This window comes from Botryllus schlosseri, chromosome 8 (genome assembly GCF_051294905.1).
Source record: "Botryllus schlosseri isolate E-star chromosome 8, Bs_hap1, whole genome shotgun sequence".
NCBI classification, from domain to species: domain Eukaryota; kingdom Metazoa; phylum Chordata; class Ascidiacea; order Stolidobranchia; family Styelidae; genus Botryllus; species Botryllus schlosseri.
The window spans coordinates 755,402-778,525 of record NC_137243.1 but is presented as its reverse complement, the minus strand read 5'-3'; the positions used below and the strand labels follow the sequence as shown (position 1 = coordinate 778,525).

General features: G+C 41.4%; 1 protein-coding gene across 2 annotated transcripts; it reads left to right on the top strand.

The window, feature by feature from the left end:
• The first annotated feature begins 5,565 nt into the window (after window positions 1–5,565).
• LOC145444599 (uncharacterized) lies at window positions 5,566–10,342 on the top strand. Of its 2 annotated transcripts, XM_080322611.1 has the most exons (10): window positions 5,570–5,797; window positions 5,895–5,993; window positions 7,578–7,673; window positions 7,758–7,776; window positions 7,833–7,968; window positions 8,026–8,107; window positions 8,165–8,266; window positions 8,323–8,498; window positions 9,392–9,551; window positions 10,086–10,342. In XM_080322611.1, exons 1-10 carry the CDS (start codon window positions 5,719–5,721, stop codon window positions 10,283–10,285), a joined length of 1,149 nt encoding a protein of 382 aa, XP_080178737.1. In that variant the 5' UTR covers window positions 5,570–5,718; the 3' UTR covers window positions 10,286–10,342. The 2 variants fall into 2 exon arrangements, with proteins under 2 accessions (XP_080178736.1, XP_080178737.1); XM_080322610.1 differs by having other exon boundaries at window positions 5,566–5,797; window positions 7,578–7,776.
• Window positions 10,343–23,124: the final 12,782 nt, after the last annotated feature.

Here is a 23,124-nt window from a genome sequence, read left to right as displayed (position 1 = left end):
ATGGCATGGCCCTCCCGCATATTATAAGGCCTCTAATAGTTCAGTCGAAGAGCAATATGGAGAAGTTGTGTCGGATACGACTTTAACACTTTCCGCGATTAGAATACGTTAATTATGAATATGGCAGATCGTAAAAATGCCATATAGTGTAGCCGTTCGGTCGTAGTCCTCGCTTAACCGAGCGGTTACAATAGTTTATAGCTTCATTTTCGGAAAATATGAGGCATTACTACATTTGCTATTATACTTCAACATGCATGTTCTCTGGAAAACAGGACTTAACCTATAATTAGAACTAAACGCATAATGCTCGTAAATGAAAGAAAAATACAAATACTACTTCTAAGAAGCGGAACACATATTTCATGTCTTTTGTTCAGAAAATTTCAACGGTGGTCTGATGAAACAGGTCTAACGATAAAAAAGATTAGGACACGTCATGGGCTGCTAGGTATATAGGTAATTGCTAGATTGCGAAACGGTAGTTTCAAACGTTATAAGGGCCATACTTAATGTGATGAAATATTTAATAAAGTCGACAATGCGATGTGAACAGAACCACGCAATCCGTTATCTAAATTATATTCAGCGATACTTTCGTTAAAACATATATTCGTCACTCCATATCTACTGTGCGCGAAGCGCAACGAAAATTCTGAGTATATGTCATGACTTTTATGAAAATTAAATGTTGGGGGGAGACCGAGGACAAATGTAACTAGGGGCAAATGTAACAATCGACCTCACCGCTAGTAGGGTGGATAAATCACCTTGATATTTTGTGTGCGCATGTGGTAGTTATATCTCCTATCATATCTGAAGTTACGTTGAGATACGACGCGACACTCTGAAATAATTTGAAAAAAACGAAATTTTGGACACTTGAGTAAATATCTGGAATAATTTGTTCAGACGAATAATACCTCAAGTGGCTACAACGTAATATATATGTAGCTGGAACAATGTTACCACTGTTTACCGTGATGATAGACAAACTATAGGACTTCCATCGCCGGAAAGGTACCATACTGAGACACTAATCATGGTCGAGCGTGTCAGGGGCAAACGTAACACCTTTCCTCATGTTGATCGACTTTTGATGTGTCGACCTTCAATGGTCACTTAAGAATTTGCCCATGACTGAATCCTCATCCCCTGACTTTGAGCAGGACCCAATTACATTTTGTCATTTATTGTTGTGAAGAATTTATTTTAATTTTGTACAGAACAGGAGAATGCCATTAGCTTTGACTCCACGAAATGTTGTGTCCTCGTTTTGCTACACTATCATCGGCCCATTCAACAAAAATATTTTAGCCAGGTCGCTTTCGCACCTTCGCAGGTGACCCAATGGCCAACCCATTGTGCACGCTGAACAACAGCACCTGTGTAGAAGATGCCTAATATGTGTAGGGAGATGATGGAATGAATGTGGTTCTTGTACACTTTGAGCTCATGAAGAAGGCACGAAGGGTGATATTGTATTCAGATGCCAAAATGCTATGGGGCGTAGCCTGGAAACGTTCAAACTTTTACTTCTTTTAATTTTTAATGCAATAATACAAGTTGGGATCCTGTTTTCGTAGTTTATTTTGTTTGTTTTTACTTATAAATAACACTGTTATAATTGCCCCGCATGGGTGGTACAATTGTCCCTGGGTACGGGGCGATTGTAACATTTGAGCGGCGATTTTCGCGACCCAAAATTTCCATGATTGAGTGTTGATTGAGTTCCATTTTAGTTTTTATATAAACTATTGAATTGTTGGCTTCTTTATATAAAACTTTGGAAATGAAATTTCCATGAGAACAACACGTAATGTTGGAAAATCCAAAAAGTGTTACAATTGTCAACGGTCTCCCTACTATGTAAAAACAGCCTCAAATTTTCTTAGGCTATCTTTCTTATTGGGGATTAAACTACTTCTATTTGACAAACTGAAAATAGCGGAAAGGTAGTAAGTAATTCACAAAATATTACAAAGTAGAAATAAAAGTAGTGAAAAAAGATCTACTTGAGTAAGTACCACAAGTAGAGGAAAACTGCTTGAGTACTTCGAAAAAGTAGAGGTATTTCGTTACCGACCACCTCTGGTGTCATGACATGTTTTGGGAGGTTTATCTGGGCTCCTTCTATCCTACCTCGGCGTTCTTACGGCGTCTAAACAAAAACAAACCAATAGAAAAACGCAATAAGGGTGAGCGAACAGAGCAAGGACAATATATATAGAGTCAAAAATGGAAAACGCAACCGACAGACCAGGATCTAACGAAGTCACATCGGTCGTAATGCTGAACTAGATTTTAGATTGAGACTCGCATGGAGTCAATTCGAAAACGTTGAACATCAGTATACTGCGGAATATTTCAATTTCATTAATACTAAATATGCCGTCCATTCTATATATTTATCACGGCGATATATAGTTCTCCGAAAACCAACGCAAGAATGCCGAACACGATGAAATGAAAACATGCGAGAGATGCTCATGTCGTCGTCTCAAAGTAATGACCGACCTTGGCAGCAAGTAAGCTAATTGATTGGCGTTAAGTAAAATAATAGAAGGGCGGGTTTCTCAAATTACGGTTGAGCGTTGGAAGTGTCGAAAGTAAGCATTCGATAGTTGGAAGTGAACCGTTGTTCGACAAAGGTCCGCTTAAAAACACGGGAAGCTCAAATTTCTTTGGAATCAAAATGATAAATGTGCAATTACCTTTATGGTCATTGTACTATGGGATGGGCTTCTATTATAGTCTGCGGCCTGGAATATGATTTCTAATCATTACGGCGTGTGATCTGGAGACGTAGATTATAACGGCTCTTTACGGCTCTTGTCGGTGCATCTCCAATTTACCTTGACAACAATAATGCATTGTGGAGTATAAGTTCAAACGTCACAGTGTTACATTCCAGTCGATTTCTGGCAATGCGCCTGCATGGGTAACTGTACATTCGTATATAGGAGGGATATCTATAGACTGTCTGAAAATCCCTGATAGATAAAGGTCATCCTCATATATTTGACATTAAATCCAGCATATGTTGTGGCGTCCGGGGAAGTGGGCTAATCGAGAGGCAGGTGTTAATGCCTTTGTTCACTGTTCAGATATGGAGACTTATTCAGCATTGTTATACCTTTTATGTGAGCGAAAGTATATTGCAATACTACGAATCAATTTCGAAATAAACAGCATTTAAAAATATGCATAATATTATGTTTGCACTTCGTGGGTAGGCCAGCGAAACAGTACTCTGGTATGTTTGATCTCAGTGGTCTCATAGAAAATATAAAGACCATTAAAATCACCAAAATACTTTGTATGCTGATTTTGCAAATCAATATTTTTTTACAGAATTCATTTGATCTAATCTGACTTTTTTCGCGCTTGGCGTGATTGACCTCCAGGTTGTCGTTGCTTGTGGTATTCATGGTGTTTGCCGACTATACTATACGGTCATTTGCACCAGGCCAATTTTTTTCATTTTTATTCGGCATAGCTGCCGACTTGTAGCACGGCCCAAGACCCCACTTACGCCTCTAGGTGTTCACAACTGAGGCCGTCTGTTACCTAATTTTATTAAACGTCAACAGGATTTATAATGAGATGTTGCGTCATCTACAAATGTACATGTTCATACTTACACGCCTTTATAGAAGATTGGGGCAGTGTTCCAGCGTTATAGTCGTATGGACAGTGTTGAAAATGGCCATGCGTATACTGTAGAGCAGTGGTTCCCAACTTGTGGTACGCGTACCACTAGTGGTACGCGAAGGTCTTCCAGGTGGCACGCAAGTGGATTCTGTTTTTTTTTTCGACCGAAGGGGAGTTATTAGTTAAGGTGGGGCTGAACACAAAGATTGTTCTCTAATAAACATCAGGCTTAGCATGGCCTCCTCGTACTCAACTCTAGCTTCTCACGCTATTCCCCAACTGCTAAGTTTCCTTTTTTATGGGGAGTGCGAGCAAGGATTTTCATCTCTGATGAGTGATGAGTATCAAGTCGAAGAAACGAAACCGACTTGCGCCCATGCATGACTTTCGGTGCGCTGTGAGCAAAGATATGCCACGCATCGACCAGCTAGTGCAGTGTTCTCAAACTGGGGGGCGTGAAAGCATCTGAAGGGGGGCGAGAAACTGCGGCCAACTGAATATTTTTCGCGCGATACGCGATTTACCTCCAATTTATTGTTTTTGTTCTGTGTATAGTCCTGATTGCATATTTGAGAATTCTCCTATCAGCTGTCATAACCTTCCATCTGTCATCAAATTATTCGCTGGAATTTCTAGCATTCTGGTTGCATTTTGTGATATGACGATAAGGGGGCGCTAAATTTTTCGCTATCATTAACAGGGGGAGGGGCATGTCTAAAAAGTTTCAGAAACGCTGAGCTGGTGGAAAATAAGCAAATGCAGCCATCGCATTTAAAAAATTGACGTTTGTTGTTTGCTGTTATTTCAATATTTTTTCATCTTTTTGTGACTGGTGGTGGAAAAACAATTCCATGCATCCCATCAACCCTGGCTGATAATGCCTAGTTTAATAGTATTTGCTATTACGCCTCGCATAGGTCAAATACGTTAGTATGACGTCATAAATGACGGATACATTTTAGACCGCCTTCAGCGCCGCGTAACTTATGTAGGTGGTACGCGATCACTGCATAAAACCTCGAAATGGTACGTGGGTGAAAAAAGGTTGGGAATCACTGCTGTAGAGCAACCTCTGGCCGCCGCGTTTGAAGAAACGTTGGATAGCAGTATATTTATAACACCAAGGAGAATCGCATATATGAACTTGTGTATACCAATCAGATGAACGGGAAACACACGACGGGCAATAATTTCCAAAACGAAATCACTTTCAACAAACCCATCATTAATCGTAAGCTAGCACGAGGCGAGCGTGATCGGTTGTCGGCATTCGTTCAAATCAGGACTCGTGAAATGGTACAATCCAAAAATAAGGCGAGGCAGAATTGAGACCAAATATTCCAAAAAAAAAATCCATACCTGTTTTTTACATGTTGCAATACATCAAAGCTAATTTCCGACTCACCAAACTTCACACTTTCACACATAGGCCTATACCCACGTCAGTGATGAGCATCGGACGGACTCGGATAGGATTCGGACCGGATTTTGCACAATTTTGAGACAGTCGGATCGGATTCGAATTCTATTGCAGATTCTGTTTCGGATACTTCCGGATAGTTGTAACTATTGCTTCGGATATTTCTGGATAGCTCTGGCCAGACGGGACTTCACGTAACGTGATTCAAGACGAAAGAAAAATATCGTCAGCTCGACAACCAAACACGGACAGTAAATAAACACGTTCTGATAGGACTGCTCTGTCACAGGTCCAAGCAAATATTTATCAGGGATATATAGGAGTTCTATATATCCCTGATATTTATCGGCTAACTCTAACCTTAGGCCCTGTAGAAACTACTCGCAGCTCAGCTGTATAATTAGGTGTCTTTGGAGAAGATATTTGATTCGGATTTTTCTGATTCTGGGCGGCATTATTTGGATTTTGGTTGAGACCGTTCGGATCCGATCGTATAGTTTCTCAGAGGCTCGAGCTGTCGGACGGATTCGGATTCTCAGAAATCAATATCCGCTCATCAGTGACTCACACCCCGCACTAAACAAGACAATACTTTAATACCTTGATCATTGACAGCATTTATATAACTCAGACTTCAGGATAACATGGATTTGTCGATAGTTACGTCAGCACTCCTAATCATATTTGGGGTTGCCGAGGGCCTGAATTGCCATCATGCGACTGGTAAGTCTACCAGGTCCCAATAGAGAAGCAGCAACTACTACTACTACTACTACTACTACTACTACTACTACTACTACTACTACATCTTCACTTTCAGGATTGCAAATCACGGAGTTATCGATGGATTTTCGTGTCAACAGATCTGACAACCCTTTCGATTCCGACATGCGGGCAGTCTTTCAATACCAGGTCTCGGGTGAGTTTGACAAATATCTCTCTCTCTTTCTCTCTCTCTCTCTCTCTCTCTCTCTTTCTGTATATGTGAGCGTATTAGCCAAGTTGAATGGTCGGAGACGAGCAAGATATCTGCCTATATTTATAGAGGGTGAATTAACAAAAAAACATAAGGTCAGCTATATTCAACGAATCAAAGTTAACGAGAATCCCTATGAAACATTGCCCGCGCTCTCTGGCGAGTATCGGTATGACTCACAGTATTGGGATGACTCGAGTCACCTTTGTCGTATGATTTGACTTGACTCGAGTCACTTTGCAAAAATGACTTGACTCGACGTTTCAGAAATGCGGATTGACTCGTGACTCGAAGCAAAATTCACGAGTCAATTTCAAGTCATCAAGTAATCGATGTCGACTAAATTGCTATATACTATCTTGTGTAAGTACGGATTGTTGTTAACGATACGCTGGTGTTACCTGTGAGAGCAACCCATAACTAAATGATTGTGCGTTTTACCGAGCCTCCGTTGTTACATCACAAATGTATATGATCGCAAACGCAGTGATCGTAGTATAGATAACTAACCTCCGTAGGTTAGTTATCTATAATCGTAGCTTACAGCCTACGTTGTCGTAAACTAGTAGTAAAGTAATATATACTAGCAATGTATCTCTGTTCTATAAACTGCTCAAAATGCCCAGTGCTGCGGCTCGCCTTAACCAAACCTCTTGTAGGATTTAAATCGAACGAATATCGTTTGTGCGTTTATAATTGTATATTATAGATATGTAGGGTGGGTAGGGTATTGCACTATAGCCGTTTATCAACTTTCTGAGGATTTACATTTAATCTTGCATTTCGGCTGATTAGTCAAGACTGGGGCTACCGCTAATTGCGTAGTTTAGCAGTTCTGTAGGTATGAGCGAGCGCCTGTTTGCGTGTATAATCAACTACTCATTCATTCCTCGATACAGAATTAATGGGGACTCCATCTGTATTTAAAACAGTTAGCATAATGCAATGACTTTGAATCATTTCTCGTACTTTGAAAATTCAACTGGACTCGATTAGTGACTTGACTAGTGACTTGACTTGACTTGACTTGACTTGACTTGACTTGACTTGACTTGACTCGATTTGACTCGAGTCACCTTCAAAAATCGAGGGACTTGACTTGACTCGAGTCAAAGTGTGCAATGACTCGAAATGACTCGTGACTCGAAGGTAGTGACTTGTTCGTAACACTGATGGCTCAAAACACCACAGATAGTTTATTCTTCGTTAGTTAATGTAATTACCTACATCCAGATATTAGTTTTGAGGGCATAAAGACTCCTGCTAGTAAAATCATCCTGGGCAGTATCTATGGCTTTGATGCTGTTATATCAGGCCCCCGGAAACTGTGTTTATCAACCCCTGTTTCATTCAACTGCATTTTTAGAAGGTAAACCATTGATTAGAACGGGTGACAAATAAATTATTCTCTCTCTCTCTCTCTGTGCCATATTCAAGAATATGAGGGACGCATTCTGACTATTTATTGTCAATTTTGACACCATATTTGTGAAGCGATTTGTAAGGGGGTCCCGTTGATTTTCTTAGATGACGCATCAGCATTCGACGGATTCGCGTACAAATTCAGCGTTCGCCGTGAAAACGAAGAACTTGAAAATAATCTTTACTTGAATAAGCGTCGAAGTGAGGATTTTTTTATGTGTGTTCATCATCACGAATCGTTAAAGGTTTCATCCATAATCATGACAAAACTCTTTTCCGTTGTAGATCATCAAAACGCGTCAGCGTGAGTGAAGCAGATAAGCCGGGTTTCTACGAAGTTGCTCTATTCCTTCGTTTCAGATGCGTGGGTGTAGAAGGGAGTGTGTGGTTGCGAGACGCGGATTCTCCGTGTCAATTGCCTTGCGCGGGAAATGTTTCGCGCGATTGCGGCGATTTGTGCGCGATGTTGGGCGCGGGATACAAAACAGTGGCGGCGGTCAGTGCTCGGAGATTGTGGTTTTAGGAAAAGAATTTCGAATCGATTTTGTTGCAGGACGTGCGCGAACTCGAATTTCCGGTCGAATTCGGGGAGGTTTACGACTTGCATGTTGTGCCGTACACCGATTGGTCGTTAGGTAAAACATCAATTTCAATCTTTTTAGGCGTGGTTCAATTCTTTGTCTTACATTCAGGGTTTGGGGCGCTAGAGACTGGAAATGAGGTCATCGAATATTGCAAAAGCGCGGAAAACGACACGCATGACTGTACCAACACTACAGAATTCGCATTAACAGGTTTCAATATTTTGATTGTTCAACCACAACCTCGCCACTAACTGAAAAGTATTCAGACCGACAAATCTACTCCGGGCCGGTTTCACACCTCGAGAAGTATAACGTGACGATTGACCATACCACAAATCTCGCCAGAGTGTCTTTCCGATGGAAACGGCCGTACGATTATCATACCAACGTAACGCTTGAGAAATATCTGGTTGTGAAGGACGAATTTTATCCATTTCCGCAGGTTCGGTTCGAGTTCGTTTAGATTAGTGATTCCCAAACTTTTTGTTTCATTTACCCTTATCTAGGCCAACACTGTCGATACCATCTCATGTCATTTTGGCAATTACAAGTCAAATCATCTCATTTCATGACTTGTATTTCACAGTAGACGAAATAAAAAATTCTCTCACTCGTAACAATTTTCTGCACGTGTCACTTAGTAGTACCGAACAACTAGTAGGCTACCTAACACACTGGACTTGGAAAAGTACAAATTACCGTCAGAAGACCGCGCGAAGTAGGCCTAATTAATTCCCAAGAAATTCGGCAAATATTACGAACAGGGTGGAATACCTTTTTGCTCTTTGTACCGGTTTCAAAAGGAAATTGTTTTTGAGGAATGGTACCCGAAAAATGAAAAGAAACTGTTCAGCATTGAAAATTGGTTGTACCTCTCCACCATAAGGTCACCGAAGGGTGCCTAGTGAGGCGGTAGCACACATGTCTCGATTTCTTGATTTCTTCGATTTTCATTTATAGTGATCTTGACGCTATGCTGACAGCTATGCTATATTAAAGCGTACGATCGCTCAAGTGCGGTTGTGACCCAAATTTTCACCTTTCGTGACGCATAGTCGGAGAACCACTGGTGTAATGTACAGCAACTGTCCCAGATTCGATACTTTTTACCTCTCGCGGGCTTCGATGAGTCGAACATTGAACAAATTTTCCATCAACATCAATCGATTAGCAAAAAGCCATGCAAACAGTTATTGTTTCAATATAATTGACCTTCTACGATTTTCGGCTCTCAATGGACCACCAAGTATTCCTCCCCTGTTTCTCAAACTCACCTCCTTTGGGAACCAACAGTAGCTTACAGATCGAAGTGATCTCTGCGGCTTATTTTCACAGGAATTAGGAGGCGACGATTACGACGCCATCACCATTGAAAACGTCACAATCGAATCGAATAACACGTTGAGAGTGGTTCCGGTTTTGCATTACCACGAATCTCCGGATTACGTCCTAATCGTGCACGGAGAGCATTTTCTAGAGCAATATTCGGTGGAAGGTCAGTCAGTCATTTATTACGATTTTTATTGGTTCAATACGATATAATGAAGATGGGAGGGTGTCGAAACGACTTGGGAGTAGTCGTTCAGTCACTCATTTGCCTAGAACAGTGGTTCTTACTTTTGTTAGTGCCTAACCCCGAAATGTGTGTAGCTGATGACCAAATATGGCCATCACTTTAGTCCTACCATCGTCACGGCGTAATTACCAGAACGAGTTCGATTACAGTGTTCTTCTCTCATTGATCTCATTGATCTGATTGATCTCATAAATGCAAGGACAATGTACTTGTATAGTTGTGGTGTCAATATTGATCTTTAGTAGACTCCTTAAAACTAGTCGGCGAATCACTCAGGAGATCATGGACCCCAAGTCTTGAACAAAAACAATAAAAAGTAATTAGGTAAACATATATAAAGGATAAGCAAATGAAAATGGATGTGGCATGTCTCAATATGTGAGGTGGTTTGGAGCTCTCGATTTTTTAACTCCCTGTTACTTATTCGACTTCCAACCGTAGTGACATTTCCAGACTTCGACGCGTGCGACGTCGATAACGGGTTCGACAGCCGCTACTGTGACGACGCCGCTGACTGCTCCGACCTTCCACCAACGGCCCACACGTCAGCGATATGCGCTTGCCAGCCTGGCTTCTATGGAAATGGCATCTCAACCAAATGGCCGGAAGGAAGTGGCTGTCAGGCTGTCAATAACACCACTTACAGTTACTGATTTCCGTTACGCATTCACCAAAGTATTTATGAAATAAAACAGACCAGTGATTTTGAATTTCTTTTGCGAACAAAGATGCAAACAATAATTTCAACTTTGCCAGTGAGTTGACGGTGGAGATCCCTACTCAATATAATAGGAGCCGCTTGTCCAGTGTGTCATGAACTTGTACGTTTTTGCCGATATTACGTTGGTATAAACCGCAATTTAGTCCGAGTAAGACAGGCCAGAGATATGTCAGCTGCTTTTTTGAGCTCAGGCTTTACACACATCAAATTACCCTACTCTGTGATATACAATATGGCTGAGAGAGAGAGAGCATGAGAGTTTGCTTATTTCGTCAGACATGAAATACCGAAGGCGATACAATGACCATACAAGTCACGAGATAAAAATATTTTGTAATTATCAAACTGACATTAGATGCAGACTTGTATAAACTACTGGATTTTCAAAAAGCGCAACTAGACCTAGAACTACCCGATTTGCAAAATTTGCAACTAGAAGTAGAACTATCCAATTTTCAAAATCTACGACTAGAACTAGAATTACTCAATTTTCAACATCAGCAACTAGAGCTAGAACTACTCAAAAAAACCATCAAACAACCAAAACCATCAACTAACTAAATGAGTTGTTTATACAAGTCTGCCAGACTAGCTTTACTGGTTGTCCTGCAGATTACAACGCATATGGTATGCACACATGGATTAGACTTTTGTTTTGTGACTCACTGAAAATTAGGGGTTCCCCGAAGACTTGTAGATTAGCGTCGGGCCGAAGTGGGCATTTTACGGTCCGCGGGCCAAATACGGACTATACGCGGGAAGTGCGGAGAAAATTTTGAAGAAAAATAAATTCTGTCCCAAAAGACCCTATACTTCATGTTGATTTACGAAATAATTTGGATTCCCCTTCGAGCTTTCTTCATTTTGAAAACTTTTGTTTCACTTTTTGCAGGAAATATGGTTATAATAGGGGTTGCATTTCAAACAGCGTTTTAAAACACTTTGTTTAAACATGTTTTAAACAGTGTCTGAAACAAATGCCTCTTTTCAAAAATTTTTTTTAAACGTTGCCAAATTATGCCGTAATTGTGTAAATAAGTCCGAAAAACCATGTAGTATGAGCCTCGGACGATTTGCACCCAAAATAGTCGACGCATACGATGTGGGGTGGCCGGAACCGTCGAAATCATCGTCGGTTCAACAGTTTTAGCGTGTAGATAGAGATCATTGGTACGGAATGGGTGTTCTGATGATGATTACCCCCGACCGTAAAAATGCTGCATAACGGTGTAGTCCTGTTTAAATATATTTTTGGTCTGTTTATGATAGTGGTCGGCGCCCTTTTCGTCGAAAGAGTCATATTTATCCTATATTTTAAATCGTCAATGTAAATCCACTGTGACGTCACAAACACATATCCGTGACGTCATTGCTAAAAACACTAAAAAACACAATAGAAACATGTTTTAAACGAGGGCTTTGTTTTAAACTTGTTTGTTTTAAATAGATTTTTGTTTAAATGCAACCCTATAGTTAGAATAATGTACATCAAATCATTTAGCGCAGTGGTTCCCAACCTTTTTCGACTCATCGCCCCCTTTTGAAGCTCCACACCGATCATCGCCCCCCAAATATTGGGAACCAAAAAACAGCACTTCGTCAGGCCCCCCAAAACGTTGGTCTGTGGCCCCATAGGGTAATAAACCAGACCCTTCTCAGTCAGTGGGCTTTTTGTCGCTACATATCGGCTACACCCTATTTCATGTACTGTTTGGTGGTAATCACCCTATTTCGCTTAAACGCGTGAAGCGCGACAAATTTCTGTAATTCATGTTCGAATCGGTCAATATGATCGGGAATTGCATATATATTGCTATAAAGTTTTCCTTTTTCTGCTCACGTAATCAGATTTTCCGGTAGAGCTGAGTGTGGTGTGTGTTGGAAAAGGTAGGAACCCTGAATAATTATTAAACATCTTCGGGCGGAATCGTTGTTATATTGACTTCGTTACAGGATGCTAATTACTAAAAGACGCACATGATGTCAAATTGGTATTTCTTTACTGGCAAATAATTTTTTCTTTTCGGGATGGCATTTGTCCTGTAGGGTTAAGGTCGCCAGGACAGGAACATTCGACGCCAGCCATTGAGTTGCCTATGGACAATTAAACATATATGTAAATATATCAAAGTTTTCGGTCAGTACAAGGGCATTCCTTTTCGGCCAAGGTCTTCTCGCTGCTGATCGTTCTGGCACACTTCTCGGAGTCGCATGTTACATGGCCGCTAACTTCATATGTCTTGGTGCGTCGTGGCACAGTAATGGCCGACGGCGAAGTCTCCCATTTCCATAAATCATGCGTATTTTTGTTTGGTGACGGGTACCCCAAAATCAAGATATGCGAAATTATTAAATCGCGCCCAGCGCGAAAATTTTTTGAAAAAGTTGCATGAATTTCTAAAAAATTACTCCATAGTTTATGTTAATTCACGAAATAATATTGGGCCCCTTCGAGTTCGGCCCCCCACCCCGAATTGGGGGTTTGGGGTGCAGCAGTTACGGTCCCGACTCCAAAATAGCCGTTTTAACGCGCCATCGCCCCTATCGCCCCCTTCGTTGTTTTCGCCCCTATCGCCCCCTTCATCCGTTTTCGGCCCCCTAACGCCCCCTTCGTTATTTTCGGCCCCTGGGGGACGATATCGCCCACGTTGGGAACCACTGATTTAGCGTGCCATTAAAAATCATCTTGCGTGCCGCTTTTGGCACGCGTGCCACGGGTAGCCGATCCCTGGCGTATAATCCCTATTCAAAAGTCGATATAACATGGGTCTATTTAAATCGGGATTCGACTGAGGCTGCGATAAGACGAATTCGGAAAACCTGCCAGCGAAATTAGCAAAACCACAGGGCGATTTTACAAAGTAACAACCACACCGCACGGGAATTCTTTGTTTTATTCACAGCACACACATTGGCCCAGAGAAACCTCCGACGCCCGACGCATGGAAACTTGGTTGAGCCGAGACTCGGACCAACAACTAGGGATGGTGTGAACGCGAGGTTCACGTTCGCGTTCCGTGTGTGAGCCTCGGGAATTTAGAGGTTCGCGTTCACAACAGAACCTTAGTAGGTTCTGCACTGTGAACCTTTTTCATATATTAAAATTTTCACTTCATATTGACATCTTTGGATCGAATTTATTGCATTTCAACTGCGGGCCACTCTATGAATGACGCCGGCAGCATAAAAAAAAACAACTCAAAACGAGCATGCACCTTGACAATCTCAAAGATTTTACTTGCTTTATTACAAAAATTTTGCTCTAAATATTCAACTTTCTGTTTGTGAATATTTAGTGACTCTCTGATCTGAGCCAACCCGCAATCAAACAACATCACGAGCGACATACATAACATGTAGAGAGCGAATGATGCTTATTCAACCAATCAATAAGAATGATATCGTTTTTTTATGTACAAATCTAGCTAGCGTACGGGGTCTATCTTCACATCATCTGTTTACTGTATCATTAAAACCAAATCCATGCGATTGAGGTGTTAGCTACAGCTGTATAACTTTTGGGGTAGCCTAATATCGGTACCAAGTATAAAAACATGTTTTACACTCTGCCCAATATCATTGTAGCAATACTCATACACCGAATACATTGTCCGGTCTGGTCAAGACCGTTAAGGCGTAAGCTTATATTCCCTGGCAACTCCTCTTCGAAATTATTGGCAAAGCGAAGGATGATATTGATTTTATGGGAGTATTATATCATTTGATTGCCTCAGTTGATACATTTAGCGACGTTTAAAACGCCAAAATGTACTTCAGCATTGTGGCATTATGTGACCCGAGTCGTCGCTAGGTATCGTGTACATTAATATAGGCTATCACTTCATTGAAAGATAGGGTTGGAATTAGCTATATGACGTCACGTGACGTCACGAGGTTCACGTTCGCGTTCACACAGAACCTTTCAAAAAGGTTCGCGTTCACACGAACTTGAACCTTTCAGAGGTTTACCCCATCCCTACCAACAACCATTGGTGTCGTGACGATGTCGCTTAGCACACCGCGCCACTCGCTTCCCGACTGCCGCTTGGAATAGTGACCAAGTTGTATCATCCCATACATTTTGGTGTCTTGATAGAAGTACGTGTCTAGGGGTTAGTGTGATTGAAAAGAGTTAACAATATTTCTTGTTTACCATTGTTTTGAATAATTGCGTGGGATAAATATTATTTTTGTAATTTAACACTAAATTCTTAATTGACTAATAGTAACACATCCACCCAGAAGTTTGTGTAACCACGTAATTTATTGCTTTCAATTTATAAATTATTAGAAATTAATAAACCGCAGAATAGAGTACAAATATTTTACTTTGCTCGCCAACGTGTTTCTTGGCTGTCATTTTCAGAGAAATGGTTGTCCATCTGTGACGTAGGGCTTCCAAGTCAATAAAGGTTAAGAACCGTACAGAACTGGATTCATTTTCCTAGTCAAAACATTACTTTTTATTTTATCGGATATATCAGAATTGAATCGGCATTTCAAAGGAACGGAGTTTCGAGTTTGAAATGAGAGAGAGAGAGAGATATGATATTCTTTCTCGCCTGCACCATCGAGATGCTTTGGCGACGGAGTTGCGATACGGCCCCATGAGGTCATCTAGTCTGCGCCCCCGATTTTTTTTCTCCTCCATGCTATCCGTGATTGCTGAGCGCCTAGCAGGATAGCTGCGGATACCATTTTTCGAGTCTTTGGTATGACCCGGCCGGGGATCGAACCCACGACCTACCGATCGAGAAGCCGGACGCATAACCATTACACTATCTCGGAGAGATTCCGACCCAAAAAGCCACCTGCTGACTACACCATCTGTTAGCAGTGGTGGCTCTGAGCGAGCAATGGCTGCACATTGTGCACAATCATCATCCAACAGTACATATTCTATTGGACATATTATATATATAAGCTTCATATGTTTAACCTTCAGTGTACAGTGGCTCTCAACCTTTTTGTCTTGGCGGGCCCCTTTTGGACCGTCACAGACCCCGCGGACCTCCTCAAGTTATAGTTCAACATTACTTCAATTATAGTGCAACCGCCATCCGTCTTGTGCAATTTTTTTATTGTTGACTATAGTGATAAACAGCGACAAAATGACTTTTTTTGAAAATAGCGCCACACTATATGTAGAAATTGGCTCTACTTTATTATTTCGAAGAGAATTTTCCAGCTGTATTTATTGTCTTGAAAATACGTGTCTTCCATTTGATATGAACAAGTGCCGATTGCCGAAAATTCATTTTCACAAAGATAGGTGGTGGCGAATGTAATATGAACACGTAACGCTTCCGACAGCAGCTTTTGGTGCGAGTTTCTAATGAACATATCACGTCCAGCCTAGTCATTTCTATCAAGCATCTCACTTTGAAGTTATTTAATGGTTATATCACAGGAGAAAGCTGGATTTCGTGGCGAGTTTTCAATTCCTTCATTGGGAAAGATTAGGAAAAAATTCTGGATTTTCTATTTCAAACGACTGTTTACTACAATTTGCAGAGACTGACCACTCCAAATCCAGATTGTTTGGCAAACATTTAAAAGTCACCCTGTTTGACTTAGCTATCTCCAGCATTTCATCTTTTCCACGGACCCTAACAAAACATCTCTAGACTGGAGTAGGTTTGCATCAGGGATATATAGAACCCCATTCGTGATGTACCGTTAAGCCATGGTGGTAATTTCTTCACTGCGGTCATGAAACTATTTCTCGGTGAACAAAATATCAGCTGAATTCAACAACTGGGTCTACCGAATGCTTCTTAAATTGATAATGATATGTACCAAACTGCTACCCTGGCTACATTTGAACCTGAAGAGAAGTATCAATGGTGTGTTGATTTCTTGATCAACTTTCATTGAGTGACATAGAAGCTGACAATGCTGCTATTACAGGCCGTGCTATCTTTTCGTTATTGGAAATGCTCCATGGACGGGGTGCATTTAAAACAAACGGTGTTTGAAACACTATGTTTAAAACATGCTTTAAACCAGGGGTCACCAACACGCGGCCCGCGACCTGATTTGAGATTTAGGAAGAAAGCCAAGAAAACCAATTTGAAATGCTGAAATTAATTACAGTTTCAACATGTTGTTGTTGTTGTTTCAAAATAAGCTATTCTCTTGTGCCCAACATCATACTTCGTCATTATAGCTAAAACGGCTGTGGTGATGGCCACAGCATTCAATCGAGGGAGAATCAGCTGATGTGAATGGGCATATCGTCTTGACTTGCAATGGCCCAAACACTTCCAAAACCGAGACGCATAGAAAACGGCTTAGGGCAGTGGTTCCCAAACTGGGGAGCGCGCGTTACTTGTGGGGGCGCGAAAGCATCTGAAGGGAAGGCGGAGATGCGCTCAAATGAATTTTTTTTCGCGCTCCGCACGATTTACCTTTATTTCATAGTTATTGCTATCTTTATAGTCCGGAATTCATCTGATAGAATTATGTTATTAACAGCCATAACCTTCCATGCCATCAAACTAGCCGTTGGGATTGCTAGCATTCTGGTTGCATTTTGTGATATGACGACTTTTCAGTATCATAAAGGGGTGTGTGCCTAAAAAAGGTTGAGAACCACTGGCTTAGGGTTCCCACAATTAAATTAAAAATTAAATATTATTTCTTTAGTGGTCAAATGTGCCCATCGCCTATGTTAGATAGCTCACCGTTGCGCTGACGTAGAGTTTTAGAACGTGGTTGCCTATTTTACATCGATATCGAATTCATGCGGCCCGCGGCCTCCACGAAGTTTGGAAAGTGGCCCGCGACCCGTTTTGAGTTGGCGACCCCTGCTTTAAACAGTGTTTTAAACAAAGGCCTTTTGAAAAAAATTCTTTTTAAGTTGTAAAATTATGCCATAATTGTGTAAATACTTTCCAAAATACGTGCTGTATGAGCCTACGGACGAATACCACCCGATATAGCCGACTAATATCGATACGAGATGGCTGGAACCTTCAAAATAGTCAGTTCAACAGCAATAGCACAGATATTTCGTCAAAGGAGCTATATTTACACTATATTTTCAATTGTCAATGTCAATCCAATATGACGTCACTATTGAATATTCTTGACGTCATGGCTTAAAAAAGTAGGTTTTATACAAGGGCCTGGTTTTAAACATGTTTGTTTTAAATGCAACCCTATACTCCATGGTAATTGTCGATTAACGTTTCGACGATTTCCAAATCTTCTGACATAGCAGATACAGGAGGTCACGAAATAGCATAATGTGAAGAAGTCAATATAACAACGATTCCGCCCGAAGATGTTTAATTATTATTTAGGGGTCCTACCTTTTCCAACATATCACACCGACCATATTGACCGATTCAAACATGAATGATATAAATTTGTCGCGCTTCGTGTGTTTAGGCGAAATACGGTGACTCACCAAACAGTACATTGAAATAGGACATAGCTGATATGTATAGCGACAAAAAGCCCACTTGCTGAGGGGGGTCTGCGGTTTGGTTGATCACCATATGGGGCCAAAGACCAACGTTTTTTTCGGGCGGGAGGCTGATGAAGTGTTGTTTTTCAGTTCCCAATATTTGGGGGGCGATGATCGCTGTGGAACTTTAAAAGGGGTCGGTGAGTCGAAAAAGGTTGGGAACCACTGGCCCAAACCTTTATATGTCTTGGTGCGTTGTGGTGCGATCATGGCCAACGCTTATATGCCCATTTCTATAAATCTTGCGTCTTTTTTCTTGGGGAAGAATACCCAATAATCAAGATATGTGGCGAATTAAAATCGCGCACAGCGCGAAAAACTTTTGAAAAAGTTGCACAAATTTTCAAAAAATACTCTATAATTTATGCTAATCCACGAAATAATTTTGGACCCCCTTTGAGCTCGGCCCCCCTCAATTGGGGGATTTGTAGTGAGGCAGTTACGGCCCTGACTATAGGACTATCAATTATGCTGCTTTTAGCCGGCTAAGCAGTATGCATCTCGGCGTATTCAACCGTGAGTCACGTGTTGCACATCTATTTATCATAGGGTTACCATACGTCCTCTTTTAAGATGATTTGTCCTCTTTTTTGATTTTTTTTTTCAAAGTGTCCTCGGAGGACGCCCAAGTGTCATCTTTTTTGAGATTTGTCTTCTTTTTTCTGAGGATTTTGGTTACATATAGGGCCAAATTCGACCGATATACATTAAGTCAGCACTGTAGGAACGCTACGGCGGCTATTATGGGAGCTGGACCGGAAAGTTGACCTTAATTTCAGTCAACCACCTGTTAATGTGAAAGAAAAACTGTATTTTCCGGGAGTTGTGCCTCTTTTTCTTTTTTGGTCAAGCGAGCACGAAGTGGGAAAATTGACCATTTTTCAGGATTTTCCTCAGGTTTTGAAAGTTATCAATTTCTATTTATATCTATAGCTACCGCTCGTTCATCTGGAAAGTTAGGGCACGTTTCATTGAAACAGCAGTCTATACTGACAACTTTCCTGCAATTCTATAATTAAAAACTACTGAGGCCAAACCAAGCAAGAGTATTTTATAAATATAAATTTTATTTTTTGTCATAAATCGATTTCTTAATATATTTTGGGGGCCGCAAGAAGGCTATCTGAGGGCCGCGCTTGGGAATCACTGGTCCAAACCATCTTTGAATTTCGGTTTCGGCTTTCTTGTTTTATGCCCCTTCATCCGTTGATGACCATAGGCGCCGACTTTTATTTTTTTACGAGGTGACGAAGTCTTGTGACGTCATAATTGTTCCATATCGATGACGTCATCGCCGCACGAAAACGCACTTTAGTGCATGCCGCTGGTGTACGTGCAGAGACAGAGTTGAACCATTCGCGTGACTTTTTAATATCGGCCTTGCACTCATTAATATCAAACCATGCATTAGAGGTATTATCTCTTAAAACGGTACGATCATTTGAAGTGTAACTGCGGCCTGCGCTACCAGTCCGTCCGACGGAATCTGCAGTAGCATCAATGTTATTCACGCGCAATGCCCAGTGTGACTAACGAAATAACACTAGCACTGGCCTTGCAAGTAACACACGACAACTCTTGAATACTTAAGCAGACAATAATGATGATTACAAACGCGATATCGCGCAGCCAATCAGTTGTCTCTTGCGGTTTCTTGCTTCGCGTTGACCAACTCGCATCGCGGCAATTGTTTGTTGATTAAAACATTGGTGCATTTCCCGATTTAAGTCCGCGAAGCATTTCGGAAGTACATCGGTCAATTCGTAAATTCAATCTGCATGTTGACTGCCGCCAACGCATACTAATTGAATTACGTGTTGACGGCCACCCAAATTTCGTTCAACAGCCGCGGGTTGGCCACCCTTGGGCTAGAATTAATTCCACTTCCAGACGCATGCCACGATCTTACCAATAGAAATCCACTGTCCATCTTATTCCTAATAGTTTAATATTCGATAATGTTGTTCTCGATACGACTACATCCAGCAATCAAGTTTATCGGAATGTAGAAGGTTCCCTGTTCAAACGACTCGAATAAAATCAGAATTTGTGCCACCCTTAATCTTGTGATGCATCTCGTTAATAATGAAAGGAAGACTGAAAATTGACTTTGTGCGACAATTTCGGAGTACGAATGTATCAAGTAGATAACAAGAAATGTGGATGATGGCAAATAAGAGAGCGTGTAATCTAATCAGTATCGCCACGAATCGGTTTTGAGTGTGACACCATATTGCGTAGCTTTCGTCGCGACAATTGTTTCCTCATTATATCGGTGATCAAGCTGTATTGCTGCATTTCCCGATTAATGTCACTGGCAAAGCCTTGTTAGAGAAACGAATCTGTGCAGAAATGAATTCCAATTTGCAGGCGCACACCAACACACCCTCCAATTTCGCGCTCCGATTACTTATCACGAAGCTAGCTTAGCTCATGAATGGTTTTGTAAACGAATATGGGTGCACATGCACACTGCACATAATATGGATTTCAGAAAAGCAGAACGTATATTTGGGCACCTGGTCGGCAGAGGAGATCTAGGATGGTGCTTCTCAGCACACTCTAGGCGCGTGGCCAGTCGAAAAATTAGGGGGATTTGGATATTTTTTTTCAAATTTACCAATATAGCATCAATTCAATTAGGGTCAAGTACATGTGTAAATAACGATCATCTCTTCGTATCGGCGATTTTAGGCGTATGATAAGCTTGCCAAAGAGACCGGGAGTGCTGTCAATTAGCGAGTCACTATCTCTCGCGAACAATTAAATACGCGCGGGTATTACGCAGTCTCGGCTACAGTTTTCGCAAATCAAAATGTCCGAACTTGATTGCACCTATTTCAAACCTCTGTCGTATTTCAGAACTCGAGATACACATCTTCTGGTCGTTACGTTCAAGTATTAGCGGGAATCAATTTCGCACGTTAAAGTCTGTTTGCAGCGATTTGATGTTATTCAGTTTCGCGATGTCGCTTTTTAATCAATATGGCATAAAACAATCACTAATCAGCGTAAACTTGACCGCATTGTCTCGAAACCAGCGAGAGATAGGAGCAAAAGCATGCTAGGCGCGAGGCGCGATAGTTAAGCCATAGGCCAGCAATGATATCTTTCACTCAAGGTCTATTGCAGATGCTATTGTGTAGGCCAGCGATGATATCGTGCAGACCAGGCCGAAGCCGCCAATGCAGATACGATTGCGCAGTTAAGCGATGATATATTGTGAACTGGGCCTATGGCAGATGCGATTGTTGAAGCCTGCGGAACCAGGCTTGATCGAGACGCGATAAATCAAGCTAGCGATGATTGCCACGCGCACGGGAATGAATGACCTAATTTCGCGACCATCTCAGCGGGAGATTCTTCTCGCTAATTGACAACACGTTTCTCGCAAATCCGCCGCGCGGAACACTGATTACACAATTATTGAATTGCGACTGAATATTAGAGTTAGAATGATAATTTCAAAATGACGTGGTTTCGCTTTTCAAATAGGGAAGTTCGACCCACGAAACCCCGTGGTACACGCGCGTATCGAAATCGAAGACGTCTTTAACGAGGACGCATCGATTCGCCTTATTACTAATTACTGGTCACAAATCACTTGGGCGTTTGAGCATTTTGTACGAGGTGGCCGCCACCTCGTAAATATGGTCACGAGGTGGCTGCGCCACCTCGTAACCTCGTAAGTCGGCGCCTATGTTGATGACACATAGTAATCACGGGCACTGATTGATTTCTTTTATGAATTAGGGATTTGGAAACGTATCCCGTAACAATTTGAAGCACAGACATGCCGTGTAGTGCGTAGTCTAATGTGACAATGGCAACGAAGAACGTTTGGGGACTTTAATTGTTACGGCATAATTTACTACATAGACTTTATTTTGAATCTGGATCACGCTAGGTACGTAGTCTGTGTAATCGCGGCATATTAATGAACAGGCTTCATATTAAAGGAATTTTCGGTTTAGTTTATACAGTCCACGGTTTTAGTCTACGCAGAAACATTAAAAAGTAGGTTTTTTGCGGGCCACTCAGAATAAACTGCATAAACTGATCCGGGAATGCGCTTACTTTGAAGTGTAGTTTATTAATGCACCGTGATTACGTAAGTAGGTACGTCGTGTGAGTAATCCAGGTACACAATAAAGTCAATATAGCAAATGATGTCGTAACAATTCAAGTCACTGTTTTCATATTCAAGTTCAAATCTTGATTGTTGCAAGGTCTGTGTTTTAAGCTGTCATGTCTTGCCTTTCCAGATCATAATTTCATAAAATAATGCAATCACGATGATTAGCGGCTCTCGTCATCCATGCTCTGCTCATGCTCATTGCTAGAGATGGTGTGAACCTCTGAAAGGTTCTGTGTGAACACGAACGTGAACCTCATGACGTCACGTGACGTCATATTGCTAATTCCAACCCTATCCTCCAAAGAAATGAGAGCCTATATTAATGCACACGATACCTAGTGACGACTCGGGCAACATAACGTCACAATGCTGAAGTAGATATTGACGTTTTAAACGTCGTTAAATATATCAACCGGGGCAATCAAATGATATAATAATCCCATAAATCAATATCTTCCGCCGCTTTGCCAACAATTTCGACGAGGACTTACCAGGGAATATAAGGAAAGGAAAGTTTATTTTTGTCTTTGATGTTTTGCAGCATATACACCGAATCATGATATACATACACCCGATCTGCGCATATGCATACCATGATTACATGACGTGCATATGCCGCCGGGCAAGGAAGATGCGGATATAGCCTTGTAGCAGTGTTGGGATGGCTCGAGTCATGACTTGACTCAAATCAGACTCGAATCCCCTTTTACGTATGACAGACCGGAAAATGTATTCGGCATCCGAGTATTGCTACATTGACATTGATCAGAGTGTGAACCGGGTATCTATGCTTGCTACTGATATTACCCCATTAGCAAGATATACAGCAGTAGCCAACACCTCAATTGTACCGATTTGGTTTTAATGATACAGTAAACATGAAGTCAAGATTGACCCCGTGCGCCTGCTAGATTTTTTACATCAGAAAACGATATCAATCTCATTGATTGGTTGAATAAGCATCGTTCGCTGACTACATAGCTTATTTCGCCCTTGATGTTTTGTGATTGCGGGTCAAGCTCGCAGCAGAGAGTCACTAAATATTTACAAACGGAAAGCTGGATCTTTCGAGAAAAATTTTGCAACAAAGCAAGTGAAACTTTTGAGATTGTCAAGGTGCATGCATGCTCGTTTAGTGTTGATTTTTTATGCTGCCAGC